The sequence below is a fragment of the Danio rerio genome, chromosome 16 (genome assembly GCF_052040795.2).
Source record: "Danio rerio strain M-AB ecotype USA chromosome 16, GRCz13ab, whole genome shotgun sequence".
NCBI lineage: Eukaryota > Metazoa > Chordata > Actinopteri > Cypriniformes > Danionidae > Danio > Danio rerio.
Window position 1 is genome coordinate 38,158,151 of NC_141036.1, and position 25,998 is coordinate 38,184,148.

General features: G+C 34.1%; 1 protein-coding gene across 7 annotated transcripts in view; it reads right to left on the reverse strand.

The window, feature by feature from the left end:
- rspo1 (R-spondin 1) overlaps positions 1-24,053 on the reverse strand; it is a 46,022-nt gene extending 21,969 nt beyond the window's left edge. For 2 of the 7 annotated variants that reach the window (XM_087285589.1, XM_087285587.1), the window contains exons 1-4: positions 23,513-23,961; positions 21,988-22,026; positions 12,003-12,470; positions 2,576-2,767 (exon numbers count right to left, since the gene is read on the reverse strand). In XM_087285589.1, the coding sequence (XP_087141715.1) occupies positions 2,576-2,767; positions 12,003-12,099 (289 nt within the window). In that variant the 5' untranslated portion in view covers positions 12,100-12,470; positions 21,988-22,026; positions 23,513-23,961. 7 annotated transcript variants of the gene reach the window in all.
- Positions 24,054-25,998: the final 1,945 nt, after the last annotated feature.

A 25,998-nucleotide genomic window follows, 5' to 3' on the forward strand; every position in this document is an offset into this window, starting at 1 on the left:
TCGAAAAATATGGCCAGGATTGAACTACCGTGAACTCAGGCTACAATAATAACACAGACTTCCTAGAAGAAACAGACAAACAGCAGAGTATTACCAATGTTTTGCTTCGTATTTCATCCCCCAGCCTTGTTTTTCACCCACAGAGTAAGAGAAAACAGATCACTGGCTCAGTGTTTGGCATCCACGGGTCACATGCGGGTAGTTTCGTGTCACTGGTGGGTTACAGTACTAATGAATGCGGTGAACAATGTGATCGTTGCGTAATTTGTGACTATCTTCCAAATGGTGTTAAATGCAGGAAAGTTGAAGATAAAAGCTCGGGCAAATAGCCTAAGAAAGGTTTGTTTACAGTATGTAGTTTTCCAGTGTCATTGATTTTCTTTATTTCTAAGAGGATCTGTAAGTGACTTCCTGTTTTTTGAATAAATTGCATATGTTTTAAGGAAAAGATACAAAGCCGTTTGTGATGAAGAGATGCTGACTTTTTTATTATCTAACAACAGCTACACTTACCGGCCACTTTATTAGGTACACCTTTCTAACTGCTCAATAACGCAAATTTCTAATCAGCCAATGACATGGCAGCAACTCATTGCATTTAGACATGGTCAAGACAATCTGCTGCAAACCGAGCATCAAAATGGGGTTGAAAGGTGATTTAAGTGACTTGAACGTGGCAGATTAGTGAAAGATAGGCTGGTCTGAGTATTTCAGAAACTGCTGATCTACTGGGATTTTCACACACAACCATCTTTAGGGTTTACAGAGAATAATCCAAAAACGAGAAAATATCCAGTGAGTGGCAGTTTTGTGAGCGAAAATGCGTTGTTGATGCCAGAGGTCAGAGGAGAATGGCCAGAATGGTTCGAGCTGATAGAAAGGCAGCAGTAACTCAAATAACCACTCGTTACAACCGAGGTATGCAGAAGAGCATCTCTGAACACACAACACATCCAACCTTGGAGCAGAAGGGCTACAGCAGCAGACAACCACACCAGGTGCCACTCCTGTCAGCTAAGAACAGGAAACTGAGGCTACAATTCACACAGGCTCACCAAAATTGGACAATAGAAGATTGGAAAAACGTTGCCTGGTCTGATGAATCTCGATTTCTGCTGTGACGGTCAGAATTTGGCGTCAACAACATGAAAGCATGGATCCATTCTGACTTGTATCTACGGTTCAGGCTAGTGGTGGTGGTGTAATGGTGTGGGGGATATTTTCTTGGCACACTTTGGGCCCATTAGTATTAATTGAGCATTGTATCAATGCCACAGCCTACCTGAGTATTGTTGCTGACAATGTCCTTCCCTTTATGACCACAGAGTACTCATCTTCTGAAGGCTACTTCCAGCAGGATAACACACCATGTCATAAAGCGTGAATCATCTCAGACTGGTTTATTGGCCATGACAATGAGTTCACTGTACTTAAATGGTCTAAACAATCACCAGATCTCAATCCAATAGAGCAGTGGTTCTCAAAGTGGGGGTCGGGACCCCTTGAGGGGTCGCGGGACAATGAAGGGGGGTCGCCTGGTGATTTCCAAAAATCAATTTATTTTTATTAAACCATAAGGATTACCATATTTTAACCTACTGAGGAGGAAAAAATTGTTGCTTTTAGTTACTATATACTATATACTAGCTTACTAGTTCTATTGGATTGCGACCCCTGTGGTAGTTGCATTATATATTATATATTAAAGACACAGCAATAGCGTCAGATGCAGCAGATTGATTTTTTAACATAAACTTTCTGGACTATTTACAGCACTGATATACATTAAAAATAATTAAACCAAGAACATACGTATAAGTCTATTGGTGTGTGCGCGAAGGTTTCTGTATTTATAACCACCTCAGGGGATATTGGGGGTCGCGAGTCACTGGCATTGTCAATTTGGGGGTCACAGGCTGAAAACATTGGGAACCCCTGCAATAGAGCACCTTTGGGATAGGGTGGAACAGGAGATTCACATCTTGGATGTGCAAATCTACAGCAACTGCATGATGCTATCATGTCAATATGGACCCAAAACTCATAGGAATATTTCCAGTACCTTGCTGAATCTATGCCATAAAGGATTAAGGCAGTCCTGAAGGAAAAAGGAGGTCCAACCTTGTGCTAGTAAGGTGTACCCAATAAAATGGCCGGTGAGTGTATATATGTAGCTAGAGATCTGAATACATCTACATATGCTATATAAAATAGACTGCAATATGGTAAAATACTATTATAGTGCTCTATTTTAATATTTCTCTAATTATTTTATTTTTACTTGTTTTATATTGTGAATACACATATAAGACATCTACACAGAGTATTCTAATAAAACAATTAAATAAAAGTGCTGTTAAAAATAGCAAAATAACTGTAACAATTACTGAATTTATACCTTAATGTATATTTCAAATATAATTTTTTCATGTGAGGTTAAAGCTGAATCTTCAGCATTCATTACTGCAGTCTTTAGTGTCACATAATCCTACAGAATCATTCAAATACACTGATTGGCAGAGCTTATATTACATACATAAAAATGTATGGTTTTGAAATTAGAGCAAAGACTTACGTGTGCATTTGTTCATATCCCGATTTCGAATGCCATAATATCCAACAGGACACGCGGCCAGGCAAATGCCTATCTGACGGATATCATTTCGCTCCAGTAAGATGAAGAGTCGGGGTCGACATTTAAGACAGCCGTTGTACTCCGAGCAGTGTTCACATCCATTCGAACATGATGGAGGAACTTCAGTGCTTACTGATGGAGAAAAGACAGATATGAGTTAGTAAATGTACAGGTAGCATTTCATTATAACTTATAAGACGATCTGTATTCCAAAGTGATAATAATAAACATAATAAATGGGAGTAAGCATGTTAAGTGTGCAAACTGTCAGAAACTGAACAAACAACCAGTGACCCTCACTTTGAGTTTACCATCATCACAGACAGATATATAAATACAGTGCTCAGCATAAATGACCGATAAATGAAATGGATGGATGGATGGATGGATGGATGGATGGATGGATAGATGGATAGATAGATAGATAGATAGATAGATAGATAGATAGATAGATAGATAGATAGATAGATAGATAGATAGATAGATAGATAGATAGATAGATAGATAGATAGATAGATAGATAGATAGATAGATAGATAGATAGATAGTTTTCTAAACAGCACTTCAGACTGCAGGCCTGTAAAAAAATAGCAGCGCTTTATCTTGTTACACTCAGTAGTCTGTGTTTGCAGCTCATTTGCACCAAGTACCCTTGTTCACTTCACTCTGTTCATTTAAAACATTTGTGTGGAAATCTTTCAACGGAAGATGTCATGCTATTTCATACCGGACAATCAAAACTGGAGACATCACAGAGATTTGTGATGGTCCACAGGGCGAAAGGGGCTTAAAATGTCAGTCCAGGTCTCCCAAATTGCTGACAAATGGTCAAATAAAATCAACAACAGATATCTAAGTAAGCTCACACATCCCGTTCCATGCTTTGCTTGTAACATCCAAAATATGTCTGCGTTTAAAGCCAAGATTAAATAAAAGATTACTCCGAAAGCATGTCAGAGTGCACATCCTGTTTCTGGTGAGCCGAACGGAGTCAAAACTGCGGTCATCTGCTTTAATTTATGAGTCTATGTGTGGAGCATCAGCTCTAAATATATATTCTCACAGGGCAATCAATCTCTACACTACGAGTGTTAAAATGCTGTAAATAAGCCGCACGTACAGTAAGTGACGCAACCTAATGGACCAATGAACCTCTTATGTTGATCTTGTTCTTGGGGGGAAACATAAGAAAAAATAATGAAATTGTTTAACTCATCCATCAACCAATCAAATTATAAAAGAGCATTAACAATATTAACTTTCAGAAGAACAAGGAAGAAACACTCAAATACATCAACAAAAAAACATCCTTAGAAGTGGAAGGTTTTCAAAGTAAGTGTGTGAAGTTATGCGATCACTGCATTGCTCTCCACAGCTGAAAAAGCCTGTCAGCAGGAACAACAAAAATGAAACTTGAATTAAAAATGATAAACGTGAATAATTGTTTTGCACGGGTCTATTGAGTGGTGGTTAGCCCAGACAAATATGCAGGGAAGTTGGCTAGGTTGCAGACCGTACCAACACTGCAGACACACACTAAAAAGACAACTTCACTTCTTGACAGTGTTATATCACGATGGTGAAAACATCCCCATTGGATTTTCATCTTCAAGAGGAAGATTGCAGGAAGTGTAAGTAATAAATTAGACTTTTTAGCTAAATGTGAGATTTTTATAGAACTTAAAATTCCCTTAAAATATCTCTCAGGGTAATTTGTTAGAAAAGTAACCTAAAAATGCCCCTTAATTAAAAAAGAAGTCATATATGACCATCACTAAATTATCATTGTATATATACAGTTTGGTTCATGAAAATTGTTTATGTAAAATATTTTTGGCTCTATACATCAACACAATCAATTTGAAATAAAACAATGAAGATGTGCTGTAACTGCAGACTGTCAGGTTTAATTTGAGGATATTTGCTGTACATTCAAATCAGGTTAATGGTGTAGGAATAACAACAGTTTGCATATGTGCCTCCCACCTTCTTGTTTATTTCATTTTCAGATCGATTGCGTTGTGTCGCTGTCTAAATATTGATGGACCTAACTGAATAATAGTGAGCAAAAGTTCAAAAACATCATTGAAATATTCAACAAAACAACAACATTCAAAAATACAATAAACCATGATAATAAAGGGATGGTTTTCACACCCTATACATTTGTTCAAAACCTAGTTTCTTTGTTCCATTGAACATGAAATATGGTATTTTTAATATTGATAGTGGACACCCATTGAATTTCAACAGCCATTTTTTCCTACTATGGAAATAAATAGGTGCCAGCAACCAACATTCTTGGAAATATTGTATTTTGTGTTCAACAGAAAGATTTAAAACCATACAAGAGAAAACAAACTATTACAGGATTTTCATTTTTTGCTTGAAATGTCTCTTTAATGAGTATAGTTTAACTTTTAAATAACATGTTCTTTGTGAATATATAAAAATAGGAACTAGGATTAATGATTGAGCACCAATAAAACATTGATCATAATGGCATAAATTATTGGCTAGCCTTGGTGAATTCTTTATAAATCAATTGTTTTGGTCTATTATAGTGTAATGGAGCATTAAGATTTAATAAATCAACCTTAATCAACTAATTTAGTTTAACTTAATAAATTCACACTTTTCTGATCACTACTTTTATTTATATTTCTCATGTTTACATGCTCATTGTTTACACATTTGAATTGTTAATGTCTGTTATGGATTTGATTAATTGACTTCCAGGCAAAGTGATATTTTCAGCTTTTTCAGGCTCTTATCTAAAGATTCCTTAATCTGAATAATGTATTTGTTTTTGTCTTAAAACAAACAAAGAGAACATATTTAACATGAGGATTTAAAAGAAAGCAGAGGAAACGTAAGGATTGGTTAAAGTGCAGGCCAAGATGTAACATGCACTGCACTTTAACCAATCCTTACTTAAAACATTATTGCCTACAATAATTTACCACCAGCAGTCAGACTATGTATATCTATTCATTGTCTTCTACGTATGACTGTCAACATTGCCAATTGTATATTGTTTTGTTTTTTGGGAGTATGTTGTTGTATTTTGCACTGTCTGTATTTTGCACTGTCTGGAGCCAGCACCTATGCTTTTCACTCATCACAGTACACGTGCTGTTAATGGTGTGACAATAAAAGTGATTTGATTTGATTTGAAACCGATTTACCAAGAGTTTTTCCATTGATACCACAGAAGAAGCATACTTGATTTTTCACAAACATTTTCAGTGAAGATTTTCCAAAACATCAATATTTTTTCCTAGTCTGAAAACATTTCAATAATCTAACCTTCCTGGAAGATTCCATAGATCTTAAAAGTTCGTTTAAAGAATCATCAATGTCAAATAAAGCACCTAAACAATCAGATTTGTGATTTCATCCATATGTAACAGATAAAAGCATCTCTTTCTTTTATCACCCCGGAAATCTTTAGATCAGGGGTGTCAAACTCAATTCCTGGAGGGCCGAAGCCCTGCACAGTTTAGTTCCAACCCTGCTCCAACACACTTACCTGTATGTTTCAAACAAGCCTGAAGGACTCAATTAGTTTGATCAGGTCTGTTTAATTAGGGTTGGAACTAAACTGTGCAGAGCTGCGGCCCTTTTGGAACTGAGTTTGACACCTGTGCTTTAGATGGATCTTTTACATTTTGATGATAAACTACATTAAAATATTATTATTATCCCCTTTGTTTAATTATTCACATGAAAATGATTCATGATGACCTAAAACAAAAAACAGCTACAATTTAGCCAACTAATTGTTTAGATAAATCTTTTACATGAATATATAATTTTTTTTAAATTACAAGGGCAGTACGGTGGCTCAGTCGTTAGCACTGTTGCAGCAAGATGGTCCCTGGTTCAAATCCCAACTGGATCAGTTGGCATTTCTGTGAGGAGGTACATGTTCTCCCCGTATGTGCGTGGATTTCCTCGGGTGTAGCGGTTTTCCTCACAGTCACAGTTCAAAGACATGCGCTTTAGGTGAGTTGAATAAACTAAATTGGCTGCAGTATATGTGTGTGAATGCAAGAGTGTTGGGTGTTTCCCAGTGATGGGTTGCAGCTGGAAGGCCATCCACTGTTTAAAACATATTCTAGATAAGTTGGTGGTTCATTCCGCTGTGGCGAACCCAAATTAATAAAGGGACTAAGCCGAAGTAAAATGAATGAATGAATGAAAATATTTCCTTTATTTAAAAAATAGTAAAAATTTATATTTTGTAACTCAACTTAGACTTCAAAAATAAAGACAAGTACTTGTATAGCCTGTCTTTTGTGTATAGTTATGTATCTTATAGCATAGTTATGCATAGGTTTTTAAAATAGCTAATGTCCAGTGTTGTGTTTGTATCTATGATTAATTTGTGTAGCATCGTGGTCCAGCAAGACATGACATTTTGTTCCTCTGTATGTCCACACATTTAGCGGAATGACAACAAAGCTTGACTTGACTTGATTTGACTAAAAATTTGCTGCCTTACATTTTTTTTAGTTGAATCAAATTAACTTTTCTAGTCAACTCAACATCAATCAAACTGACTAAACATATTAAATTAAACTTTGTAGTAAATGATATCATTTATTAAAATTGTTACCATTTTTTGAAACCAAACTAACTTATTCAAATGAGTTAAAGCAACATAAACATAACTTTTGTCATGATTTTTTTGTCATTACATTTTTTACAATGCACCAAACAAATAAAATGGCTGCATGCTGGACTAAACTTGTTTATCATTTAATGGTATTTTGTTGGTTATGAATATGATACGTGTAAACGGGTGACAGAAATTCTTCCATTAGACAAACCATTTAAGAACTGATTTCATGAATAGATATATTGCACTGCACCATGCAGCACAATGGTTAGGATTGAAATAAAAATAAGCATCCTATCCTTTGTAACAATATATTTTGTGTCAATATCTCCTATTTTTTGTTTATTTAATGTTCTTGTTGTTTGATTCCATCTTTTCAGTGATCTCTTTGCAACTGCTTTCCGCACAGAGGTTCAGACATTTACATCTACTTAAACGAAACACACTACAAACAATCACACCTAAGTTTGATTCAATGGGGTATATGCACTGCTGGTGTTTTTCAGCCAACGGTAAACTTCCAGTGAAAGCTTAATGTAAATTTTTTCACAGTATAGACATCGTAATGTAATTAAAATACAATCAGTTAAATAACCTTAAGCATTCATTTAGTTGTTCAAGCATAAAAGGAGATGATAGGCCGTCAGTACCAGCAGGCTAGTGCAGAAACCTCCATTCAAAATACTGAGGTAAAGTAATTTTTCAGATTTTAAAGAGATGGAAAGAAATATTGAATCTAATGCACTTTGTATAAAATATTTATTAGGCAGAGAAGATTACTTATTTGTAAAGAAAACAGACCTTAAATATTGCAATTTTGGGACCGTGTGCATATATCCCATCGATGTAAGCCTGTGAGAAAATGTGACAAAAATGTGTAAACACAACCTACATATAATTCAAATCATATGACTTGCTTTCAGAGAATATCTTGATTTATTTAAATCTTCTTTATCGTATCATCAAATCTATATTTTTTTACTTGTTTAAAGCATTAATCTAGCTAAATTTTGGTGTGTTTAACCTAAAGGCAATAAAAACGTATTTGCAAATGGGGTAAGAGACTTAAAGATTTATTCCCTACTTCTTATTGCTTACACAATTCTAAAAGCAAACGTATCTTCTTTAAAAGAATATTTACACTTTTTTCCCAGAAAAACAGGATATAAAATGCACCAACTAAAAATAATTTTTACATTATTACAATTTATTTCTTTTTGAAGCGTCAGGCACCGTGCCATAGAACAGATGTGGAGGCTGATATCATAATTTAAAAGTTTACAGCAAACAAAAGGAAACACTTAGACACTATGAAATATTACATGTTTTGCTGGTGTGGTTTGGATATTTTAGAACGAACGCAGGAAAGTATCAACAGGGACTAAAGTGTGAGCACTGTTCAATCACTTGTACAATAACAGTTGTCAGAGATGTTTGCTTACGTTTTGTTGATAAAACTGCTGCAAAACTACACTATCAAGAAGCACTTGGTCAGATGAGCTTACATTGAGGTCAAGAAGCCTTAACAGATTGCGGAGCATCCGTAGATTTATTTCACTAAGTAACTCACTGTTTATTTCCCCACAGAAAGCTTTACTTTCTCATTGGTGTCGTGTTTTGATTTGTACTTCTAGGCTTCCTCGTGCTACTTGATTTCTTGCTTTAGTTACCTGCTGTGACTGTCACAACACGATACATGCACGTTTTGTTCCTTATATTGTCTGGAAGGGGAATAAATGTTCAAGTTTTAATAATATTGTCTCTAAGTGAAATAACAACAGTGGCAAATCTGATGCATCTGCATCTGTGTGGTTCTCTGCATTACATATATCTTCCTCTAGAGGAGGCTGCAAACACCTGCACATTACTGGCACTCATCAATGCGCACATCCCAATGAATAAAAGAGACTGTTCATACAAAAATGAACATTTGCTCAATATTTAATCATCCTCAAGTTGTTTAAAGTTTTTATAAGTTTATAAGTTTCTGTTGAACACAAAAGAAGATATTTTGTAGAATGTTGGAATTGTGTAACCATTGACTTTCATAAAAGTAAAATGGAAGTGAATGGTTGCTGTTTCCAACATTCTTCAAAATATCTTCTTTTGTTTTTAACATCAGAAATTTCATACACAATATTACAATGAAATATATTGTATTATAGTAAATATATCTTGTTTAAAAGATAATTAACGTTTTTCCTGTACACCGCAACATTACTGGCACTCAATGCGCACATCCCAATGAATAAAAGAGACAGTTCATGCAAAAATGAACATTTGCTCACTATTTACTCATCCTCGAGTGGTTTAACACCTTTATGAGTTGCGTTTTACTGTTGAACACAAAAGAAAATATTTAGAATAATGTTAGAAAACTGTACCCATTGATTATCATGGTAGGAAAAGGGAAGTGAATGGTTACTGGTTTCCAACATTTTTTAGAATATCTTCTTTTGTGTTCAACATCAGAAAAACATGCACAAATATTTAAAACAAGCAAAGTGTGAGCAAATTATTGCAGAATTAATTTTTTTTGTGAACTATCCCCTTAAATATCATTTAGCAATGCTTAATCTAACTTTTCTTTTTGGATTTGTGATAAGAAATTGATCAGATTGTTAGTATGATTTGATTTTTTTTTTGGCACCACAGCTTATGATGTATTTAATATTGAGCGATACACAAAAAACAATACTACACAAAACCAAAACAGACCACTTTCCATAAATAGTGCTCAGCATATATAAGTACACCCCTCAAAAATCTCTCTTTTAAATTCATATTTTTAATAGGAAGCTATACAATATTATTTGTGCATATATTTGTGCCAGTACTGAAGCCAAATCTAGAGCTTATCTGACAAAATAACGTACAATAACAGTCCAAAAACTAGTACAGCCAAATTTATATGTAATAGAAAAATATTAAATACAAATTTTGAAAAAGAGGAAAAATCATAATAACCAAAAAAATAAATAAATAAAAATTGTTTAAATTTTGTAGGTTGTCATTTATTTGCAATATTTTGCTTGAATTTAATTGTATTATCTTTCAATTTCTAAACATGTTTGGTGACTAAAACATTAGTTTAATAAATATTTCTGTTTAATAAATCTGTTTTGTTTAAATGCACCAAAATACATTGCCTTTATTGACTGAGAAATGGATTAAAATATTTATTTTCAATATATATATATATATATATATATATATATATATATATATATATATATATATATATATATATATATATATATACAGTTGAAGTCAAAATTATTAGCCCCCTTTGAATTTTTTTTCTTCTTTTTAAAATATTTTACAAAAGATGTTTAACAGAGCAAGGAAATTTTCACATAATGTCTGATAATATTTTTTCTTCTGGAAAAAGTCTAATTTATTTAAGTTCGGCTATAATAAAGGCAGTTTTTAATTTTTTAAACACCATTTTAGGGACAAAATTACTAGCCCCTTTAAGCTAAAATTTTCCTCGATAATCTGCAGAACAAACCATCGATATACAATAAATTGCCTAATTACCCTAACCTGCCTGGTTAACGCAATTAACCTAGTTAAGCCTTTAAATGTCACTTTAAGCTGTATAGAAGTGTCTTGAAAAATATCTAGTCAAATATTATTTACTGTCATCATGGCAAAAATAAAATAAATTAGTTATTAGAGCTGAGTTATTAAAATTATTATGTTTAGAAATGTGTTGGAAAAAATCTGCTTTCCTTTAAACAGAAATTAGGGAAAAAAATAAACAAGCAGTCTAATAATTCAGGGGGACTAATAATTCTGACTTCAACTGTATATATATTAAAAAAAATCATTAAAATATGAAAAAACATGTATAACTACGGGATGCATGCAAGCACATAGGAACTCTTGCTAGATTTTCACAGTAAATAAATATTTGCTATATATGAATAGGGTTCAGATGCAAAAACCTCTAAATGCTGTTTGATATTTTCTTCTAAAATTAGCATTTTTCTCCTACTATTGTGTGTAGTCTCAGAGAAGTTACTTTTATAGTGACGAATAAGTTCTTTTCATTGCCTTTAAAGTAAAATACTTAAACATAAACATAGGAGGCAGAGAAAAATTCTCATTTTAGTGGAAAATTTCAGATGGCGTTTAGCTATTTTATGTCTGAAAATAAACATTTGTAATATATAAGTACATAACAACATTTTCAACAGCTTGCAATATAATAGTACCTGATATGTAGTTTACACCAAAAAAAATAACACTTTGTAAAAACATGAGTTCACACACGCAAAAAAAAAAGCACTTTTCCTAAATTATTGCTCTTACTACGAGATGATCACGAGCACACACTTGATTTCAGTGTTTCTTCTCTTAAAGTAATGCTCTACTGTAATGAGAAACGCACACAATAAGTAAAAAAGGTTTTGAAGTCAAAAGATTAGCAAAAATAAAATGTGTTAGGCATTATAGTTAAGTATCATCTAATGGCTCGAAATTGGCTGCTCTTTAGAACATGATATGCTCATTTCCAATTTGCCTTAAAAAGAAAAGTTGCTATTAAAAGCTGCACTACCCCACATTTCAAAAAGCACAAAAACCCCAAAAAGCACATTCCAAGCAAGTCAAAAGCCCCTTAATGAGCCACAAATAATAGGGGCTACCAATTGAAAAGCTGCATTAGGTCTGAAGAAACAGTAAAACCCCAGCCACCTAAAAGAGAAAAGTTGTCAAAAAAGAAACATCAGCACTCACTCCGTCTCTGTCTTCTTGCTTTGGAGGCCTTGAGGTTATCGGCGTGACCCATGGAGCTGAAGAAGACCAGTGCCAGCGCCAGCAGTCCCAAATGCATAGTCCCTGGTGCCCAGTCACTGAGGACGCCCCTTTCACGCTGTGGCAGGTGGAATGAAGTGGACTACAGCCGCTCGCGGAGCCTTTGGCTGGGGGAGCCTTTGGCAAGCCCGGACATGTTTGGAGAGCAAACCATAGCGCGATGAAGAAGATCAACTTTGGGAGATCTTGTGCGCCCTTCAACCCATGAAGCCGAGAAGAGGAGCTGGCGGCGATTGAGTAAGGGAGATCCTACCGTGAGTGAGCAACCCAGCCCAGGAGCATGTCTTATTAGGGATGCTTGGAGGAGAAGGAGGGGGAGAGCTGAAAAAAACGAGATGGAGAGAGGTTCTGGACTCCTACGCGTGACAACGCATCTGTCAGTGCCAAGATCTGCAACCGAGAGACAGAGGAAAAGGGGCGAGCGAGGGAAAGAGGGAGTTGGAGTGGGTGAATGGGGGGAGAAAAGCACAATGAGACATGTATATAGAATGGTACTTTGTTAAGTCAGCACGTCAAAAGAAAATCCAGAGGGAAAGAGATGCAAGTTTTTCAAATTTGTGCAAAACAAAAAAAAACAAAAAAAACTGGCTTTTAACATTTTCTGTAAACTGTCATAAAATATTTTTTGGAATCAAGAAAAGAAAATAGCCGTACGCTGGGCTTACATAAGCGCACTCTTTCATCTGTATCACTGCTCTTTCTCAGCAGAGTTCAGCATTTCTGCGCTCTAAATTCGCTCGATTGATTCATGGAAGTCTGGTTTGGTAGTTTAAACGTGGACACAATAGTTTGAGTAACATAAGCCCAAACTGCTATTTTGTCCGTTTAAACCACACATTCCTGCCATGCTTGTTTTTTCCTCGGCCAGATAGATTCATGAGCCTGGGAAGCACACAAAATCTTTCTCTTTTTTTTATAAAACTAGCCCTACAAAGACTGACAAGAGGTGAAGAGTTCGGATGCCTGAGAGCAATGCAAAACAAATACAATAACCTTCACTTAATGCACTTCCAAATGTATGGAACATCTGTCAGAAAACAATAGGCAGAACAAAAAATGTGAAACAGCGAAAGTGATCATATTTACGCTTCCCACTATGACATGTTTATAGAGTCATTCTTAATCACATTCCAGCAAAAACGGATGAGCCTTCTGGATTTACGCAAGAGAGACATCATGCCTGGACATTTCAGGAAAGCAGGACCATATTTGGCTACAGGTCCTCTGGATCTGCTATCATATTATTTGTTAATTCTTAGCATACCAAAAAGTGCTTTTAAATGCCAACAAAAACTCAACAGATATCTATATTTCATTGTAGCATCTCAACACTCTTCAAGTATGAAGAGCTGCTCCGAATGTAAATCTTAATTTGTGCACTAACATGCAAGGCAAACATGATTTTCCCAAACGAGAATTTGTATGGAATTTGCAGGACATGAAATGACAATTTAGGCAAATACACTGTAAAAAAATGCAACATACAAATTGTTAAAAATTTTAAAAAGTTTAAAATTGTACATATTTTTGAGCTCAGTGTTGAGTGCACGCTATGATTTGCCAACCTAACCATGAGTCTAAACTTAACATAAACTGTAAACATATCCCTTAATTCTGATTGGCTGATAAAAATGTTTTTCCAGGATCAACATAGATGTTAATCCAGGAACATATCCTACTTGGTGAAATTAGGTTGACAGTGTTGAGTTTACTCATAAAACGATTTAACTGCATGTTTAGAACTGTTTGTTCAATGAAAATAAAGAATTCAGTTGAGGATATTTAAAATTTAGATTTCTTAATTTGAGAATTCATTATACATTTACTTGGAAATTCTCACTTTCGCTGGATTTATTATTTATTTTGAGTAACATAATTTGCATTTAGTTCTGCAGACTCCTGACGACACTTCTTCCCATTTACTTGTGTAAATATGTGAATTTATATTTATTCAGTTTTAAAATTAATTTCAGTAATATTATTAAGAACAATGAAAATGTTTATTTGATCTATTTAAACTATAGTTTATAAACTAATGTTTTATGTCTTAGAAATGTTATAAGACAGACTTTGTTTACCAATTAAGTGGATCTACCTGTAATTGGATTTGCATTGTAAACACTAAATAAAAGTTAAAAAGGTATTATTTTTTATTTAATATATTAAGTTTTTAGTTATGATACTCCCCAAATCATTCCGCATAAATCCACAGAATTTTTTTTTTTTTTGCAGAAAATAGCAGAAAATATCCACAGATTCTGTCTGGCCCTACTTACAGTATAAGCATGCAGGCTATTGAGATATTGGCTGATTATTAGTACTTTTAAAGCACATACTCTGTATGATCTAAATCTACATCCCTAATCCTACCCAATACCTAAACTACCTTAACTATTAATAATAAAAAAATTTGGAGTTTATTGAAGCAAAAGTCAAAATGGTTTGCCAAAAGCAAGAACTGAACCTTAAAATAAAGTGTAAAAGAAAGTATAACATAGTATATCGCAATATATATTGCAGAAAAAAAAAATATTGCAGATACAGTTAAAGTCAGAATTATTAGCCCCCCTTTGAATTTCTTGTTCTTTTTAAAATATTTCCCAAATTATGTTTAAAAGAGCAAGGAAATTTTCACAGTATGTCTGATAATATTTTTTCTTATTATTAGCAACTTTAAGCTATATTTTTTTCGATAGTCTACAGAAGAAATCATCATTATACAATAACTTGCCTAATCTACCCAAACCTGCCTAGTTAATCTAATTAACCTAGTTAAGCCTTTAAAGTCACGTTAAGCTGTTTAAAATGTCTTGAAAAATATCTAGTAAAATATTATTTACTGTCATCATGGCAAAGATAAATTAAATCAGCTATTAGATATGCTTAGAAATGCGAATCTTCTCTCCGCGAAACAGAAATTGAAAAAAAATAAATAAACAGGAGGGCTAATAATTGTGAATTCAACTGTATATCAGATTATTCTAATATTGAGCAGCCCTTTTTGGTAGAATAACCTAGATTTTCCATAATAACAAATTTAAAAATGTCTAATTGTATAAATAAATAATATTATTAGCATTATAATAAAGCTAATAAATGACCTAAAACATCTCCATTTCTTCGATCAAATGCAAGATGTTTTGGTCACATTGACGCAACAGCATAAAAAAGAACAAACCACAAACAGAGATGTGGTTTAAATAAAGGAGGGAATACAGAAATAATATTTATCTAGCACATCAAGCATTAAACGTTGATCTTTAGTCTAGAAGGAATAAAAAGGAGTCTTCCTACAACACCCCCTCTCTCGCCACCAAAATTTAGCAGACATCTTTTCTAACCAAAGTTTATTTATCTTAGAAAATGAATAATACTCCAATGTCTTCAACATCTTCTCTGTATTTATCAGGCAGAGCCAAAACCTCCCGTTGCCTGCTGTCTGCACCACTCGTCAGCAATATTAATTAGGAGAGATATGTCAAGTCTGACGCACAGATATGCCATCGCCCTGGAACCAGAAAGGGGATTTCTCCGCCAAATAAATGATGATGTTCCAGTTCACGTTTTGACAAGAGGAAAAAACAAGTTCAGGTGCAACCAAAAAAAAAAAATCTGGATTATGTTTCAATGTTTATCCACATCCAACCAAAAGAAGAAATCTATGTGCAAGCCTTATTTTCCCAACCAATAATGTTTATCTGCAATTGACTCTAATCCAAGCATATCTTTATCAGATGATGTACTCATTTCCCAAATAAGCCTGCATGAGGGACATCCCGATCATCTGACTGATTTATTCATCAAGCTTTTCTCAACTCTGTGTGTTTGGAGGGAACTGTCTTTGCTTTCTCAGATTTACAGCCAGCTCTACTGTTGTGCTCATTCAGATAAACAATAAACCAAAAACTCGCTCTCATTGAATACTGAGGAGATTAAATTGTCTGTTGTTTAAGTTCTTTCAATACATCAGTTGAAAAGTGCAGCAATTAACTAAAGTATATACAGCAGCTTAGTGTCACACTGGTGAATGCTACTATTTGGCAAATTTCATTCATGGTTGTTTTCTGTCTGCAATGATTTTAACTAAAAGATACTTGCACATCAAGAAGCTGAACTGAAATTTGAAGGTTTCTGTACATAAAGAATTGACTGATTTAGTATAATAGACTATATTAAATTATAATAATAACTATAATAATATATAATAAATTACTCAGCTATGTACCTTTGTATATCTGGATTTATTTTAAGATTTATAGTTATTGTGTTTTGCAAACAACAGATGAAACGTCTTTCAAATGAAAAAAAAAAGTAAAATAATAAAGATGCCATTTTTTCAGCCATTTTTATGTTCATTTTTAAAAACAATATTCTGAGCTATTGCCATTTTATAAAATAAATAAATAAATGTTTTAAATTACAATATATTGTAATCAGAGCTATAAAAAAATATATCAACATTTTACTCAAACCTATATCTAATAAATCCAGTCTGATCTCACAAGAAAACGTAACTTACGTTTTATCAGTAACTTACGACTTACGTTTTGTCAGTAACTTGTCAGTAACTTACAATTTACCTTTAATCAGTAACTTACGACTTACGTTTTGTCAGTAACTTATGATTTATGTTTTGTCGGTAACTTACGATTTACGTAACTTGTCAGTAACTTACAACTTACCTTTAGTCAGTAACTTGTCAGTAACTTACGACTTATGTTTTGTCAGTAACTTATGATTTATGTTTTGTCAGTAACTTACGATTTATTTCGAGGTGTCGCGCAAGCAGGGGGTAGGGGGGTTGTCGCAGATGAAGGACGAAAGTAAATAGCGGAGGGTTGTTGTGGACAAAAGTGAAGAGGGTTGGGGAGTCGCGGAAGAAAGTGAAAGTAAACAGCGGGCGGGGAAGGAGGGGGGTTGAGGAGGGGGATCGGAAACATGACGTGCCATATCAGATTTATTTACAGTATAGCTTGTTAAGTAATAGTTTCTGTCTTTTAGTAGAGATATTAAATGATTGACTAGTTTTGTTTAACAAATAAAGTGGATTTAATTGAATTTGCATTGTAAACATTGAATAAAAGTTAAAAAGGTATTACCTTTTATTTCATTTATTAAGGTTGTAATCAGGGCCGGAGCAAGCTGAACTGCCGCTCTAGGCAGAGGACAATCATGCCGCCCTCAACCCCAATGTGAAAACGAAAGTGACCGGTTATGAAAATGAAGTGAGGTGTCGCGGACCTCTTTTCCAGCGCACTATGCGCGGATATAACTGAGGACACGCGGGTGCTGAGGGAGGGAGGGAGGTGTCACGGACACTGCGGTCCCTATTCTGCCGCCCTATGCGCGGATATAACCGAGGACGCGCTGGTGTCGCGGACCTCAATTCTGCCGCCCTATGCGCGGATATAACTGAGGACACGCGGGTGCTGATGGAGGTGTCGCTGACGCCGCCCTCTCTATTCAGTCGTCTATGCGCGAATATATTTGAGGACGCGGGTGGTGAGGGAGGTGTCGCGGACATAACTGAGGACGCGGGTGGTAAGGGAGGTGTCGTGGATGCCGTCCTCTCTATACTGCCGCCCTAGGCGGCCGCCTAGGTCGCCTCTATGGACGCGCTGGCCCTGGTTGTAATACATTTTAGTTATAATCAAAATAGTTAAGATTCACTTGTCAGTAACTTACGACTTATGTTTTGTCAGTAACTTGTCAGCAACTTACCACTTATGTTTTGTCAGTAACTTACAACGTACGTTTTGTCAGTAACTTACGACTTAGGACTTGTCAGTAACTTACGACTTACAATTTGCCAGTAACTTACGACTTACATTTTGTCAGTAACCTACGACTTTCATTTTTACAGTAACTTGTCAGTAACTTTCATCTTACGTTTTGACAGTAACTTGTCAGTACCTACAACTTACATTTTGTCAGTAACTTACGACTTATGTTTTGTCAGTAACTTGTCAGTACCTACAACTTACATTTTGTCAGTAACTTGTCAGTAACTTACGACTTACGTTTTGACAGTAAACTGTCAGTAATCTAAGACTTACATTTTGTCAGTAACTTACGACTTACGTTTTGTCAGTAACTTGTCAGTAATCTAAGACTTACATTTTGTCAGTAACTTCTCAGTAACTTACGACTTACGTTTTGTCAGTAACTTACGACTTATGTTTTGTCAGTTTAGTGGCTTATTCGTATGAATTCATTTAAGTTCAGTTGTATGAAAATGTAAGATTTTTAAAAGGAAGCGTGGCACCAAACCCCGCTCCGAAACCCAATCATCATTTGGGAATGAGCATATCGTACTAAATTGCATGAACAAGATTCGTAAGAATCAGCTACTAATTCAAAAAGTTACAAATTGCCATGATAAGACTGAATAAATCCAATAGATACACAGAAACTTCCAAGAGGTCTCTCGTAATTTTCTTTTACAAGTATTCAATGAAATACAGGAATCCCTTGTAGAAAAGATATTGTATCTCAATGGAACATTCCTGGTTAAATAATTAAATTAAATAATTTTAAAAACTGCAACTAATCAGTTTATACTACTGTATTGTTTGTATATCATGCATTTAAGTGTATTACACCTTTCTTCTATTAATATCTGATACTATACATTTTATGTATTACTTTATTACATTTATGTCTCAGACCACCTGGACTCACTTACAGACCACCACTGGTCTCAGCTCTTGAGTTTTTTTCAGCATCTCCACAACTGTTTTCTTTATTCTGCCTTTTCCCATATTGTATGACGAAGGCCAACAGCCCGGTTTAATTCTACAGAGCATGTGCTGGAGCAGTAGTATTAGGCAGCAAGTTCATGCAGAACCATGAAAAAGGTCAGAGCAGTAAACAGGCCATAAACAGAGTCAGTAATAAAGCAGAGCAAAAGCAGAGCGTTTGTCTGTCTGGAAGCAAGACTCAGAGCCCCTGGAAATCCTCCGCTCCAGAAACCCCCCAAAGAAATGAGTTAAACTCTCAACAACATCCATCCCAAAAACTGCTTGCAATAAAACTTGAGAAACAGAAACGAAGATGCACTGACAGACAATTAGTGCCTGTGTTTCAAACAGTTGAGTGAAGTGTGTATTTGGCACATAAAGTAGGACTTAACGTAGTAGCCAAACGGTCAAAAGTTTGAGATTTTTGGTTTTATTACTGTTTTTTATTTAAGTCTTTCTAATGTGTTTAAAAGAAGCCTATTGTGGTACCTAATGTTACATATTTGACCAAAATTGCAGTCTAAGTTGCAAGATTGGGAAATATTTATACAATTTAAAATAACAGTTTTATTATCAAATCTAGTTTAAATGAAAACAAGTTAAGTTTTACAATTTGTGAATACAGAATCTCCGGGTCAGAGCACTTTTAGCTTAGCTTAGCGTAAATCATTGAATCGGATTAGACCATTAGCATCTTACTCAAAACAGAGTTTTGATAATTTTCATATTTCCTATTGCTGTAGCAGGTGCAATGGAATTACATAGTGCTTAGTAACCTATCTGAAGACTACTTTACAAGTGCTGCATAATACAATTGCACCTGCTGCAGCCATGGTACTGCAGCAATATAGTTCCCAGACAAATTGACAAAGAAGTCTTAGGGCTCTATTTTAATGATCCATGTGCAAAGTCCAAAGCACAGGGCGCAAAAGCATTAAGGGCGTGTCAGAATCCACTTTTGCTATTTTAAAGATGGAAAAATCCACTTTGCGCCATGGCGCATGGTCTAACAGGGTTGAGCTTATTCTCTAAATGAGTTATAGGTGTGTTTTGCATGGTCTAACAGGGTTGAGCTTATTCTCTAAATGAGTTATAGGTGTGTTTTGAGAATAAACCCATCAGAGTCTCATCTCCCATTCCCTTTAAGAATCAGTTGCGACTCGCCATAGCGCATTTGCTATTTACATGGCGGACTTTGTAACTGGAAAAACTGAACGCTTCACTTGTAAGAAAACAGTTAAACAGCATCTACAGGTGAGAATGAGCCTCCTCATTCTTTACTTTCACTTTCACTTTTGTGGATAAGGACATCCATTAGCCTATACATAATTAATTTAGCTGGTTAAGCGCAAAGATTTGTGTCAAAACTATTTCTATATTCAGGTCTTATTTCCAGCAAACAAATAAATGAACAATAATAACGAAGTGTTTTTAAAATTAATTAATTAATTAATTAATTAATACTACTACTAATAATAACATAATACAAAAGCAAATTGTTATGAATAAACTGAAAAAGCCTCCGAAATGAAGGCATAAAAGTATGGTTTTTATATTTATGAAGGCTAGAAAATAATTTAAAAAAATAATAATTTAATCCTTTAATTCTTTTTCATATGTTAAGATATGTGCGTATTGCTGTACATCCTGTGTGTATTAAGTAGTTATATAAACAGTATAAACAATCTATTTTAGTTCCTCAAAATAGCAACGCGCCAGCAATGTGCCTCTACACTTTTCTTTTTTTTAGACCAGAACCCCTATGGGCGCACATATGAGCACAAATGTATTTGTTATTTAAACAGTGTTGTGCAAAACGTCCAAACAACTCTTGCGCCAAGCTGAAATTAGCAAACAACAATTTCGTTGCTCCTTGCGCCGCTTTGTGCCTGGTGTATGATAGAGCCCATAATCTTAGTAAACAATGGACTGTAAATACAGAATAGCCAAGCTTTAAATAGGAAAAGTATCAAAACTCTTTTTTAAACTTTTAGGCGAGATGCTAATGGTCCAATCTGATTAAATGACTTATGCTAAGCTATGCTAAAAGTGTTCAAACCAGATAAGGAGATCAGCTGAATGGTTTCAAAAATCTGTAAAACTCAACTGTTTAACTGTAGTTGTGAAATCAAAATGGAGTGTGCCTTTGTATTCAACGCTGTGATGTCATGCAACATTGAATTTTCAGCATCTTTCTCTAGTCTTCAGTGTCACATGATCCTACAGAAATCATTCTAATATGTTGATTGGCTTTCTATTATAATCAATTCTTATTGGTACTTAGTCATTAATAATGATTCTTATGAATGTTGAAAAAGTTCTGTTTTATGTTTGGTTGAAACTGTGGTATACTATATTCCAGTATACTTTGATAAAAAAAAAAAAAACATTAGTGTAATACATAAATTAATATTTTGTGCATTTGCTGTAAAATATATATATTTATTTTAAAAGATTTTGTTTATTAATATGCATTGCTAAGAGCTTAATTTAGACAACTTTAATAGCAATTTTCGCAATATTTTTAACCCTCATTCTAAAGATTTTTAAATAGTTGTAAATTGGCTAAATATAGAATCAATGGGAAGCTTATGTATAAATATCATTTTTGACTAGTTTTGTGGTCCACAGTCAAATAATAGAATAATCTCATATGATACTGAGGTCTGAAGTAATGATACTGAAAATCTCAGGAATTAATTACATTTGAATCCTAACTATTTGTTGGCGTTGGTGGTTCATTCCGGTGTGACTACCCCTGATTAATAAAGGGACTAAGCTTAACGAAAATGAATGAATGAATGACTTAACAATTTTTTTCACATTGTAATACTATTTTTGAATTTTTCTGTCTTTTTGAGCAAATAAATGCAGCCTTGGTAAGCAGAACAGACTTCTATTCAAAACTTTTTTTTACTGATTCCAAACTTACGACTTTCGGTAGTGTAAATCGGATGTTTTCAGCACACTTCACAGTGACCCAGTCACACTCTCCATTCATCCAAGTGAATGTACGCCAGCCATCGTGTGTCAAAACAACAGAAGCTTCATCGAAATATAAATGGTGCTGTTGAGTGAGTTTACTGGCAACTGTCAAACGTCACTTGTCTTTATCTCCACATCACCATCATCTCTCCCTCTGGCCTGATCCTCTCAAAAACACTTACTGGTTTTACTGCAGAATGCTGGTGCAGGATGACCTAACACTGGACCAGACAAACAACAAGAGATTTGAAAGTTTAAAAGCCATGAGATCTGAATTAGTAACTGGCTGCACTTGGATAGCTCTCAATCTCAAGTTAAGGGTCTTTGAAATAGCACAGTTAAAAACATATGCATTGGGGCAATTCTCAATGATTATTGGCCAGGTAAAAAAAGAAGCAAATGAAAAACAAAGCATGTAATATATGTTGACATATCAGTCTCAAAAATAATACATTTACAAAATAAAATTCAAACATGCACAGAACAATTCACATTTACAAAATCCAATTTGTACATCTGTAAACACAATTAATGAATTCACAAGTACAAATCATAAATATTTTACCAATTAAATAAGAGTCAAGTATTTATGAATCATGTTTTGAACTTACGAATTGGGTTTGTATATTTTTGAATCATGTTTTTAGTTTTTAGTTCATAAGTTGGATTTGCATATTTTATATCATTTTTTATATTTACAAATTTGATTTGTGTATTTTTGAATCATGTTTTGATTTTTTTAATTGGATTTGTGTATTTTTGAATCGTGTTTTGAACTTACAAATTGGATTTTGTAAAAGTGAATTGAGTTGTGGATGTATGATGATGATTTTTATTTGGTAAATGTATAATGTTTGAGACTGATCTGGCTCCATAGTAATAAAGTAGGTATCAAAAAAAAATTTTAATTTCATGAGTAATATTTTTTAGATATAAAATAATTATTATTATCATCATTATTATAAAAAAGTGGCAACTTAAAATAAATTGGCTAATATTATGAACATTATTTTATGCTTTAAAATTTGAAAAGTAACAATTATATTACTCAATTAAACTATTATTAAATAATTAAATAATTATTATAAATTTATATATTTTAAACATGCCATTCATTATTGATAATACAATTATATTAAACAAAATCTGGGAAAAAACACTTCTTAATATTAATAATTATTATAATTTTATTGGGTTATTATAAATTAAATTGTATTTTTTATTATTATTAATATGAAGAAATTAATACAATTATATATATATATATATATATATATATATATATATATATATATATATATATATATATATATATATATATATATATATATATATACTCAGGAATTCACAGGTATCTTATCTACAGTATATAATGACCCATAATGCATTATTAGTTAACTTATAGAACATTTTAAAGGAAAATCATAAAGTATTGTATCAGAAATGGTGGTAATGGTGGCTTATAAAATAAAATAATGAAAAATACGTTAACAAAAGTCACATTATCATCATAATAAACATTCCTATACTAAATATGATTATGACAGTTTATTGAAACTGGAACGTCAATAATTCATGAAATAGGCTCTTGTAAAGTGCTAAAATTGATCTTTAAAAGTGAAAACATTAATGAATATATTTGGTGGTGGTGGTTTCCCAACAGTAAGTCGGTGTTTTATGTACTATAAATAATGAAGTACAACCTACCTAATGTATGACGAGCCTCACATATTGATCCACTGTGCGCGAGGCTCTGAAATAAATGTCTGAAATGTGTGCTAGTCCTCGGGCTGATGGCAGACACACCAGTCTAAGTTACTCACTACTGATTATGGGACAAGCGCTTCTTGACCTGCTTTGACTTCGGTTCAAATGTCATGACAGTTTACATCAGTGTCCCTGTGCGTAATCTGAGCAATACTGGGCATGGGAGAAAGGAAAATAAACAAAAAAATGACTTTAAATTGTAAATCCCAATGATAAATCCCCTAATTCCACTGAACTGCGCTTATAATGGAGCCGACAGAGGCCTGGTTTATTTTGCGGTTCTCTGTCGTAATTCTGAAGCAAGTCCCACATAAATCCACTTTTAAACTCCGGAAAGCATCCAAGCCATGGAGTAGAGCTTCTACCTCACGAAGTTTGCATCCAAGTCCATCTAGAGCCGCTTCGGCGTGCTGAAGAATGAGCTGGTCCCTCCCCTGGAAACACTCACTGAGAGACAAAAAACCTGTGATGGAATTACGACGGAATGTTCATTTGGAGATTCACCTTTGACGGGGAAGATAACAGCCCGTCCATCCGTCGACATGTAGGCCTAAGGTAACGTTATGTACCCTAAATATTAAGGGTAGTCTTTTGCAAAACATTAAGGCTAGGCTATTTGTTATGATAAGGGAAACACGTACAAAAAGTTGTTCATGGAGAAAAAAACTTTATTTACAGTAAGAAAAAACGTTATTTGTAAAGGGATGGTTCAACAAATACTACATTTGCTATTATTTTACTGAACCACGAGGCCCTCCAAGATGTACCCTATTTGACTATGTGTTTGGCTAGTATTGTACAATTTTTAGCTGAAACAATCCTTTGTGATTCAATTCAATGACTTCAGAAAACAAAATAGGCATATCAGTTTTTTACCTGTTGCTGCACTATTAAGTCTGACCTATTATTACCTTGAAAGAGTGGTAGAAAAATTACTGAAAAATCATACTTGGGTAAAAGTACCAATACTTGCACAAAAATGTAGTGCAAGTAGAGTAAAAATATCTGTTGTAAATATTACTCAAAGTATGAGTAAAAAAGTAGCCCTTTTAGAACTTCTCTAGAGTAGTGAGTTAAGAGTTACTCTGTAAACGGCTGATACGTATGTGTAAACATAACATTCTGTATTGTATTTATACGTCCTTCATCTTCTCATTAGTCAGTCGGTCTCTCGGTCATTGCGTGTAAAGATTTTGGACATCTTCTTGAACACTTATAATGATTCCAAACAGTTTGCTGCATTTCTTAAGGTAGTTCAGTATGATGCGAATTACTTTCTATGTGCTTTTTGATTAGATAAGAATCACAGGATGGATTTTTATAATCCCAATAAATCCCCCAAAATAATTTAGTGACTGCAGGCTGAAGGAACGTAGAGTAAAAAGTAAAAATACAAATTTTTAAAACTACTTAGCAAATAAAAATTTCTGAGAAAAACTACTCAATTTCATTACTTTCAGTATTTGTAGTTTGTTATTTTACACCACTGCCTGTTAATGCACATCATTGGCAAATGGCCTTGAGTGTAGTTATTCATTTATTCATTTTCTTTTCGGCTCAGTCCCTTTATTAATCTGGGGTCGCCACAGTGGAATGAACCGCCAACTTATCCAGCACGTTTTTACGCAGCGGATGCCCTTTAGCCGCAACCCGTCTCTGGAAAAGGTTTTGAGTGTAGTAATATAAAATATATTTATTTTTATTAAGATGAATTAATTTTAGCTTTTCACTGAAAGTTTTATTTTGGTCAAACCAAAAATAATCCTTCAATGGCATTGCTGTAAAAACAAAATATATTAACACACATGCATACAAGCATAAAATCAATAAATAATACTACTGAGGTTTCTGGATCTGAGGTTTCAGGGTCTGGATCTATACTGCAGTTCATTAATTGGTGACCATCTTTAAAACAGATAAAAGGCTAAAAAACAAGTTCAAATGTAGGACGCTTCCCTGGGTTCAACTCTCTTGAAAAAGTAACTGCTTACTTGACTCGTAAAAAAATCCTCATATGTTATGCTCAATATTTGCTCTAAACTGTATATTGGATGGATGCTGTGGCATTTTATTTGACTTGGTATAATGTATTCCCCTCCACAAATGCACCTTGCATCTGCATGAATGCATTAAATAACCTCTTTATTTAAAATCTGGCTAAAGTTACTTTATTTTGCACATTGGCAACATAAAATACATTTTGTCCCTATGGCATAATATAAACACTGATGTTACTATTACCCAGTCACATTGGAGCTTCTGTTACTGGGTGGCACCTGATGATGGTTTCATGCCCAGAACACATGGACAACAGCCAGAGAAACACATTAAACAGCATAATCAAAACGTTACAAGGCTGACATTATAAACCCTGTCAAATCATTTAGCAAATAAAGTAACTTTAGACCTGCCAGTGAGCTATTAAC